Source organism: Suricata suricatta, chromosome 14, assembly GCF_006229205.1.
Source record: "Suricata suricatta isolate VVHF042 chromosome 14, meerkat_22Aug2017_6uvM2_HiC, whole genome shotgun sequence".
Classification (NCBI taxonomy): domain Eukaryota; kingdom Metazoa; phylum Chordata; class Mammalia; order Carnivora; family Herpestidae; genus Suricata; species Suricata suricatta.
This window is the reverse complement of record NC_043713.1, coordinates 46078467-46089043: the sequence shown is the minus strand read 5'-3', so window position 1 is coordinate 46089043 and position 10577 is coordinate 46078467. Positions and strand designations below refer to the sequence as shown.

Here is a 10577-nt window from a genome sequence, read left to right as displayed (position 1 = left end):
TAATCAGTACGTGCCATAGTTCATTCATTTGAATCATGGGGGTTTGCACCACATCCTCTCTCCCAGCTGCAGAGACTCAGAAGAACACTAAAAACTTCTATTTTCCTTCTTTGCCTATTGCTTTATTTTCCCAACAGCTCACTGTTCGCTGTGGATGTGCAGACAGCGTCTTCCAGAGGACTTGTGTTTTACATGGGCACGAAGAACTCCTATATGGCTCTTTATCTTTCAAAGGGACGATTCGTCTTTGCTTTGGGGGCAGAAGGGAAAAAGCTGAGGCTCAAAAGCAAAGAGAAGTGCAATGATGGGAAATGGCACACGGTAAGAGCTGGGGCTGTGTGAGACCCTCCCCCGCATCAGAATTCACTGTTGAGTATCTGGAAAGGAGTCTCAGAGTCAGCATTCTGCCGGCCACAGAAGCACCAGCCACAGACAGCCTGTGTGGTCTGAAATACTGAGCACCCCCACACCTCTGCACCAGAAATGGCTGCAACTGCTGGGCAATGATTTCGTTGTGCATGGATGCCTCAGTGCCCAAATGGGCTTTACTGAACACTTCTTTGGTCCTCCTCCTGTCTCCCTGGGCTGTGTCCCCTTCCGCCTTCCCAGCCCTGCTTCCAGGACCATTTTGGTCTGTCAAGACCACGTCTGGGTCTCTAGGCCCCTTTCTGAGCCTGGAATGCCTTCTGCATAGTGCAAGACTAAAGACCCACATCCCTAAAATTCCAGATATTCCCTAAAGGCATCCCAGATTTGAAGAAATACACTTAAAGACAAGAAGGGACCTATTTTATTTCCTGATGAGGGAATTAGAACTCAAAAACTGTAAGCAGCCTGACAAGTTATACTCACGTAGTCTTTCTCTTTTTAATTTTTTAATGTTTATAGAGAGTGAGAGAGAGACAGGGCGCTGATGGGGAAAGGGCAGCAAGAGGGGAAGACACAGAATCCGAAGCAGTTTCCTGGCTCCTGACTGTCAGCCCAGAGCCCAACAATGGGCTCGAACCCACAAAGTGGGATATCATGACCTGAGCTGAAGTTGGACGCTCAACTGACTGAACCACCCAGGTGCCCCATCACTTGATCTTTCAACAAATATTTAATGAGCTGCCATCCTAGAGCATATAAACAAACATCCCCCATATAATGTCAGATATTGGTAAGTACTTAGAGAAAGCATTAAAACAAGGTAGGGAAATGGCTGAGTATAGGGACTACTTCAGATAGGGTAGTGAAGGAAAACTTCCTTGGGGAGGTGACAGTCACATGAAGTTATAGAGAGGGTGTTCCAGGCAGAGGGAACAGCAAGCTCAAAGACCCTGAGATAGGAATTAGCTGAGGGAACAGAAAGGTTAAGAGATGGGATTCAAGAGTGAGGCAGGGCCCAGATCATACAAGCTTTGAAACCAAGGTGAGGACTCAGATTTTATTCTGTATCTGATGCTTCTGAAGTCTGAAACTCAAAAAGGAGCATTGCATGAACAGATGTATATTTTCAAAGCTGTCTTTAGCCTGAAGAGACGAAGTGGGGGTAAGTATGGAAGTAAAGCGGTCAGATGGACGCTACTGCCTTTGCTCCAAGAGGCCTCCATGATCGTGGACAGAAGTGCACAGTCTAGGACGTGCTTAGAAAACCGAGAGGGTTTGCTGATGGACTGCATGTGGAGTGTGAGAGAAAGGGAGTCAGCATCGAGTCCTGTGATGCAGGGCCAGCAGTTGGGTCAGCAGTGTGACTACTCCTGGGAGGCAGCAGCTGTGGCCGGGAGGGGGCACTTCAGAGCTGGGGAAGAGGGAGGGTGCTGCTGTGGACATCCTTGGGTTGAGCTGTCTGTCAGACATTCAAGCCCGCCTGTCTGTAGGCAGGTGGAGAGGCCAGAGGTCACAGCTGGGAGTATAATCTGGGGAGTCATTAGTGAATAGTCTCATAGCCATGAGATGGCAGGGTCCGCCCTAGAGCCCAGGAATCCTGACATTTAGCAAAGAGTTTTAAATGTGTGCTCCCTTGTTAGTGAAGAAGTAGCCGCTGGCCCCTTGTTCCAGGAGCCGTGCAGAAGGGAGTGTGTGATGCTCCCCTTCTTAGTTCTGCACAAACTGTTCCTTTCCCTTTGTTGCCTGGTGTGTCTTCATTTATACTCTTGTGGCTCTTCATTTGTTTCTCTTTTGCATAAGTTTCTAGATCAAGGGTATCTTTTTATTAGTTCACTTTAGAAGAATCCTTTGTTCCAAAGCTCACTTTTCTAGGTTACTCTATCCAATATGTATCATAATCTCACAAAATGGTGATGATGCTGATAATATGAGGGAGGAAATTTTTCTAATTTTTTGAAGCTCCTTGAAGAAACAGAAAAACATTGTTTAAAAATATCCTGTGACAGTAATCAAATACATCGCCAATTGCCAAAGGTAAAAATGATTTCACCTCTTCAGATGGTGTTTGGGCAAGATGGAGAAAAGGGGCACTTGGTAGTTGATGGTCTGAGGGCCCGGGAGGGAAGTTGGCCTGGAAATTCCACCTTCAGCCTCAGAGCACCAGTTTACCTGGGGTCGCCGCCCTCATGGAAACCAAAGGTAAATATTTATGCTTCTCCAGCACACACGAGATGCTCAGCATCTCTCATCGTCAGGGAAATGCAAATCAAAAGCACAATGAGATGTCATCTCACACTTGACAGAAAAGCTATTATGAAAAGGACATGAAATGGTGAGGAAATGGAGGAAAGGGAACTCACATGCACTGTTGGGGGGAATGCAAACTGGTGCAGCCACCATAGAGAATAGTGTGGAAGTTTCTCAGAAAATTAAGAATCAAAATACTGTGCAGTCCAGTAATTCCATTGCTGGGTATTTACCCAAAGAAAACGAAGACACTAATTTGAAAAGGTCTGCGCACCCCATGTTTATTGCATTATTTGCAATAGCCGAGATATGGAAGCAGCCAAGTATCCACTGATAGATAAATGGATAAAGAAGAAGTGGTACATATGTACAATGGAGTATTACTCAACCATAAACAAGAATGAATTCTTGCCATTCATGACAATATGGCTGGACCTACAGGCTATTTTGCCAAGTGAAAAGGACAAATACCGTATGATTTCACTCATATGTAAAATCTTAAAAACAAAACTAATGAACAAACAAGCGAAAAAGAAATAGACTCATAAATATAGAGAACAGACTGGTGGTTGGCAGAAGTTGGTGGGGTGGGAGGGTGAGAGATGGACCAAATAGGAGAAAGGAATTAAAAGGTACAAACTTTCAGTTGTAAAATAAATAATTCAGTGGGATAAAAAGCACAGCATTGGGAATATGGTCAATAATATTATAATTACTCTGTATGGTGACAAATGGTAACTACACAGCATGGTGAGAGCATTTCATGCAAAAAAAACCAGCAGTCATGCTTCAGAATGGTATATAAAAATAATTCACTTTATAATATAATCATAAAGGTGGCTAGAAAGTACAAACTTCCAGGGGCACCTTGGTAGCTCATTTGGTTAAGTGTCCTACTTCAGCTCAGGTCATGATCTCGTGGCTGATGGGTTCAGCCCTGTGTCGGGCTCTGTGCCGACAGCTCAGAGGCTGGAGCCTGCTTCAGATTCCGTGTCTCCCTCTCTCTGCCCATTCCCATTCACACTCTCTCTCTCTCTCTCTGTGTCTCTAAAAAATAAATAAACATTCAAAAAATTAAAAAAAAAGAAGATGCAAACTTCCAGTTATTAAATAAGTAAGTTGGGGATATAAGGCATGGTGACTAAAGTTAATAGTTAATAATACTGTATTCTATATTTGAAAGTTTTTAGGAAAGTAAACCCTAAAAGTTCTCACCACAAGAAAAAAAAGTTTGTAACTTTGTGTAGCGATGGATGTTTATTGGACTTATTATGGTATTCACACCGCTTTGTATATATAGAATCAGTATGCTGCATACCTGAAAACATATAATGTTATATGTCAATTATATCTTAAAACATTTTTAATATATAATCAGTATACTTATATAAGATATTCAAGAATTTCAAAATACTTTAAAAATATTATTAATTTTTGAAAGAGAAAGACAGAGTGTGAGCAGGGGAGGGGTAGAGAGAGGGAGACCCAGAATTTGAAGCAGGATCCAGGCTCTGAGGCATTAGCACAGAGCCCAATGAGGGGCGTAAACTCACAAACCACAAGATCATAACCTGAGCTGAAGTCAGACGCTTAACCAACTGAGCCACCCAGGTGCCTCAAGAATCTCACAATACTTTAAATAATTTTTTAAACATTTAATTAATTTCCTTAAGCCCACAGAGAATATTCCCCTTCCCCATTCCTAGCCTTCATTTTTAAGGTGCAGCTTGAGACACAGGCCTGAGGGAGTGAATCTAACGGTTCTCCATGGCTTTATAGACATGAATCTGATAGTTTCTCTTCTAGGGAATTCAGAAGCATAGGTTTTAGGTGGTAGATGGAGATTTTTTGTTAAGATAATGTTTTCTGAGCTTTAGCCACACCGTCAACATCTTTGCCAAACACATGTAAAAAATTTACTTAATAGCTTGCTTTCAGTCAACTCACTATTTTTTTAATGTTTTTAAAATATTTATTTATTTATTTGAGAGAGAGAGAGAGAGAGAGAGAGAGAGAATGCACAGGGGCAGAGCAGAGAGAAAGGGAGACAGCAAATCCCAAGCAGGCTCAGAGCTGGATGCAAGGTTCAAACCCATAAACCCTGAGATCATGACCTGAGCCAAAGTCGGATGCTTAACTGACTGAGCCATCCAGATGCCCCAGTCAACTCACTAATTTAATCTTATTTTTAAAGGATGTCTTTGTTTCCCCAAAAATGGAAACCCCATACTTTTTACCATATAGAATAGATAACCATAAATATAGATATATGTAAACAAAATAGTGTTTTTTAAAGCCTGACCAGATAGTGCGGCCTATACCCCCTTCATTTGGAGAAAAAGGAGCTTCATAAGTGATTGATTATAAGAGATGATAATTGACAGCATTTTAAGACATATTGGCACAAAACTAGAATTTGTTCCTTGTCTTAATCAGGAAGTTAGAAAGAGAAATGAAAAATGACTAACTCAATTAGTGTTAGTGACACTGTCCAAATATTCAGTGTCTGAAATAAAATTATCTTAAGAACCAAACGGGAAAACTTTGGGCTAGGGGCCAGTGACAAGTCCATCTGTCCCCAAGCAGCAGGGATATGTACTGGATTTGTCAAGTTCAGGGGCTCCCATGTAGCCACGGCTCTCACGGCTGAGCCCTGTGAGTGCCCTATTCCTCCTCCCTCCTCCCCGGCTGGCAGAGCCCCGATCACAGCTGCATTACTTTGGTGCACGACACCCGCCTGTCTTCCTTCTCCCAGATTTGCCTTTTTCTCCCACACAGTGAAGTATGATGGTCAACAGTTTGGGCCTGGGATTGCCCTTCACCTATGTGCTGCCACATGCCCAGCCCCTCTCACCCTTAACTTGGGGCTGCTGGCCCATTCTGGTGCAATGTTTGCTTGCAGCAAGGGGACAAAGGACCAAGACTTAAATCTGGGCCTGGAAATGGAAGCATTCAGAACAGGAAATTTCAGCCAACCTGGATTCTGGGCAGTCAGGCTGATCTAGCCTAGGCCACAGTGTCTCCCTAGGGCTCAGCCTGGCCCACTTGAGCTTTGCCGGAGGGGCAGAGTCCCAACCTGTCATGAAGTAGTGTTTTGCTTTATTATATATTATACATATATACTGTGTATTATATATTATATATGTATAATACATGTATATTATATAATATAGTATGTATAATATATGTGTATATATAATATATTATATATACATATATAATATACATATATAATATACATGTTTATGTATAATACATAACAAAGGTATATAATTGTTATATATTAATACTACATATAATATTATATAACATGCATTATATAATGAATATTATACAATATATAATATATGTGACATATTGTATAATACATGCATAGTATTATAACATTAATTGCTAAGGAGAATCCTCAATGTTAATGTTTGCTTTCCTGTAACCTCTATACCAATTTCCCTCTCAGAGTAATCACAGGATGGGGTAGCTATTCAGGAGCACAGTACAGGGATTCTTTTGGCCTGGATAAACTGCAGCTGGCATCCTAGTCTCCGGGACAATCCGCAGTACCCCATTTATATCATTTGTACAAACCAAGTTCCTTTTTGCAACATCCCCTCAACCTGAGGATGCAAACCACGGATTACTCTGCTTGATATCGTTTCAGAGGGCAGGCAGCATCCAATCAGTGTCTACTCTGAGTCCCACAACCTACAGTCTCCTTTAGGGATTCAGTGTTAGGCCATGACCTTCCCTGCAGAGTCTGAACTTGGTTTCAGATACAGCCTCTTCATTGCATAAGGTGGTAAATTTGAAGAAATGAAAAATTTCATAGGGAGCACTGTTGGTAGTTTGTTGGCACTGACACCATATGCATCTCTAATATCACCATGTCTTAAAATTATCATATAGTGCATCTGTTGTGTAGGATTCCAGGGTCCTAAAAGCATTTATTTTGGAAGGGAGTTTAAGGATTTTATTCAGCGCTTCTTTAATTTTTTTTTTTTTAATTTTAAGTTACAGTCTTTCTCCGCACCTTGGTGGCTCAGTTGGTTAAGCATCTGCTTCGGCTTAGGTCATGATCTTACGGTTCATGGGTTTGAGCCCTGCATAGGGCCTGTGCTGACAGCTCAGAACCTGGAACCTGCTTCAGATTTTGTGTCTCCTTCTCTCTCTGCTCTTCCCACTCATGCTCTCTCTCTCTCAAAAATAAATTTTAAAAAATTTGAAAAGGAAAGTTAGTCTTTCTCCCCAGGGAAATGCACATTCAGAGCACAGCTGGTATATGCTTTAAGAGACCACAGAACCCTGGAGGTGCACCCTCAGGCCCCAGGTGAGGAGCCCTTGTTCCAGGCCACCTTCAGGTACTCCACACGTGCCCACTGATGCTGTGCCTTGTGTCTTATTTTAACTCCACAGCAATCATGATTTGTTGGTGGTGCCCTGAGCCCAACAATTTAGGAAGCTTTTTTGCACTTTATTATTTTTTAATGTTTTGCCTCTTTTCCAGTCAGCTACCCTGCATTAGGCAATCACATGGGCTCCTGAAACTCTAAGAAGTGGTTTGTACCTGCCAGGAGGCAGTGAGATCTGTACACTGGAAGGCAGAAATTCCCTTGTTGTAGTCCCATCCGTGTGGACCACGGTCAGGTCACTGATCAGCACTAGCTAGTGACCCCCGCTGCCCCTGCCCCTTGCACACATACCACTTGGTGCACTCAGACTTCGTCCTCAAACTTCGGCCCCCCACCGGACGTCTGGTATCCGGGATTTTCTTGGCAGTGTGAGCAGGGAGCCAAACGCAACAGTCAGGCCCACCTGATTCTCTGAAGGAGGATGGATTTTGCAGACAGTTGCCCTGCCCTTAACCTTGGCTACCCATATGTCTCTGAGAGTTGTGGGCTAATAACGTCTCCTTTCTCTTCTGCTTGATTGCAGAGCCTCCCCCAAAACAGCTTTGTGGGGTGCCTGAGGAACTTTCAGCTGAATCTGAAACCCCTGGACACCATTGCTGCAAGTGTTGCTGTGTCCCCCTGCTTGGGTGGCCCTTTGGAGAAAGGCATTTATTTCTCCCAAGAAGGAGGTCATATCCTAGGTAAGGGGCAGTTTGGAAGAGTTTATGTCTTTGAGTCTGAAGAACTCCATCCTTTTTCTTGAATTACAATGTTTTAACTTTTTTATTTTCCTTTGAAAGCGAACTCTGTGCTGCTGAAGCCAGAATTTAAACTTGTCTTCAGCATTCGCCCAAGAAGCCTCACTGGCGTCCTACTGCACGTCGGAAGTCAGCCTGAGAAGCACCTATGTGTTTATATGGAGGCAGGAAAGGTGTGTACATAGTTTGATGGAGGGGACATGGGGGGGGTGGAGGGCTGGGGGAGGATCTATGGGTTTACATTAGAACCACATTCATTTTTGGAGACCACAGTAGGTGGAGTTGTGACGGAATGGGATCCAATCTTATTTTAGGAGACCTGACTTCAGGGTGGGCTGGGTGGCTCTGTTTCTGAAGCCTCTGATTCTTGGTTTAAGCTCAGGTCATGATCTCACAGCTTCATGGGTTTGAGCCCTGAATCCCGGCTCTGTGCTGGCAGTATGGAGCCTACTTGGGATTCTCTCCCTCCCCACTTCTCTCTGCCCTTCCTCCTCTTACAGTCTCTCTGTCTCTCTCTCTCAAAAAAAAAAAAAAAAAAGAGAGAGAGACCTGACTTGAGGGCTAACTTACTATTTTCCTTTAGCAAGTCATTTGGTCATTGTGTTTCCTGTTTATCATCTTGGGCTGATTTCTAACTATACCACTTAGTTATATGGCCCTGGAGAAGTTACTTCACCTTTTTCAGGCTCTCTTTATCTTTAAAATCTGAATAATAATGATTGTATCTTAGGGCTTTTGACAAGAGAACAGAAACTCTCCTATATGTAATAAATGCTCATTTCTCTCTCCTACCTTTCACCCTCATCACGTTTCTACTTTTATTCACAAGGGCAGCACCAAAACTCATGAGATAGATGTTCTCACCAGCTGTCTACACCATGTCATGCCCTTGCCAACGGGCCTGGTGTCCCCTGAATCAGTTGCGCATTTCCCTTATGCTCCCTCCACCCCTCATCAGCCTCTCTGGTCCCAGCAGCCAAGCTGGGCCAGGGCCTTCCACTCCAGGCTTCATTTGGCGTTAGGTGGAGCCCTCCTTCAGCATAGCTGCTGCTGCTTCATCCCTCCCCTCCCTCAGGAGCCTGGTCAATACACTAGTTTCACTACCAGGTTATATCTCTTTCCTTTTCAAAAACTCTTTTAAAAACCAAATCAGTCCAGGAAGGCTTCAAGGCAATGAGTGATAATGTTAAAGGGCAGCAATTCAACTGAATAAATGTGAAGATCTGATTGACTTTATTAATCCATTCATGAATCATCAGCATCAGGTCTAGCAAGTAGAGGGAAGCTCTGAGAAGTGGTATAAAATGGAAGGTTTTTATAGGAAGGAGGGTGGGCAAGGAACTCATTAGCAAAAGAAAAGAAAGGATTGTTCTAGGCAAGGGTACCTTCCATTTAGGGGAAGGGCAGTGGGTCTTATTAGGTAGATTACCTTACCTTTTGAGGGGAGGGGGATGGAAAAGTCCCATGGGACACGTTAGGTCATTGGTACTGTTCAGAAAATTTCTGACTGACCTATTGAGACTACATTTCTGGGAAAGGTGGAAATTTCAGTTGGGTTAGATATTAAGCACTGGTTTGGTGGGTTGGCTGAAGTGGCCCCATTTTGGGATCTTCTATTTAGCCATCATATGCCGTTCTCCTTTACCTCTACCCTTCCACAGCTTTTTAACTGTGAGGGGAAAACTAAAGAAGGAAATAAAATGGCCCAGCTCCTAGAACACATTCTATTTGAGGTGCAGCCTTTAAGTCTCAGCAGGCCTCTGGGAGGCCAGAGGAGCAAGCAACTACCCGCTTGCCAGCCTTGAGAGAAGGCTGGCTTTTCCGGGGAGGGTGGGGGTGGCACTCAAGGAGAGCTTCTGGAGAGGAAATAATCTCACACGCAGAAATCAGACCCAATGACCTTCACAAAGGCAGTGACATGATTTAGCTGGAAAATTGCCTGAGAATTGGCCTTGCTGTCTAGCTATATGCAAATTAAATGCAAATTTGTTACCACTTGGCTTATTTTAGTCCTGGTATTCGTTCACCTTGGTTCAGCCCTTGGCCCTGGTCCAGAGAGTGGGCATGTGGGATTCTACACGCGAGCACGAGTGCCTGACCCCTGACAGGAGCCCAGTATGAGCGCAATCCATTAGCTTGCTGAATTCCTTGAACAAGAACCCTAAGGCATGCGTTCATGGAATTATTCTAATTGTCTGGCTCGCAGAAGGCTGTAGGCCTCAGCTAGCACTTTTGCCTTCCAAATTTTGCATTCTTCTAAACAGAACCACGGTCATGATCATGTATTAATAGCTTAAGGAGGATCTTCGATTCTGATCCATGACCTCTGAGTAGAGTCCAACAGAGGAGGGGTTTGGATTGGGAGGGAAGAGCTTGTCACCTTTGGCAGCAGCTTCAGGTTCAGCCTTGGGTTTGCAGCTTGCTTCCTGGAAGGGATGCAGCAGAGAGATTCTTGCAAAGCCTTGGCCCTCCTGTGATCACCTGGTGCAGGAGGGAGGGGCCACATCTAAGGTGCTTCAGGGCTGTCAGGGTGACAAGCCTTGGGAAGGAAAGAAGGCAGGGAAGTTGGCTCCACAGCCTTTCTGAAGGAAATAGGAAAATGCATGTGTCTTCCAGGTCACGGCCTCCGTGGATAGTGAGGCAGGGGGCATCTTGACATCGGTCACACAAAAGCAGTCTCTGTGTGATGGACGGTGGCACTCGGTGACAGGTATGATGTCCAGTGGCCTGTTGTTCACACCCCGAGACAGTGTCCCTTTCCATCTGGATTTGAATGTCCCAGACGCAGCCTCAGTTTATCCATCCATTAGCATAGGAC

General features: G+C 44.1%; 1 protein-coding gene across 1 annotated transcript in view; it reads left to right on the top strand.

Annotated features, from left to right (window-relative positions):
* Positions 1-10577, top strand: part of LOC115277422 (laminin subunit alpha-3-like) — a 154939-nt gene that overhangs the window by 127894 nt on the left and 16468 nt on the right. The window contains 5 exon segments of the mRNA XM_029921573.1: positions 138-321; positions 2428-2568; positions 7546-7702; positions 7802-7932; positions 10376-10469. Of these exon segments, the coding sequence (XP_029777433.1) occupies positions 138-321; positions 2428-2568; positions 7546-7702; positions 7802-7932; positions 10376-10469 (707 nt within the window).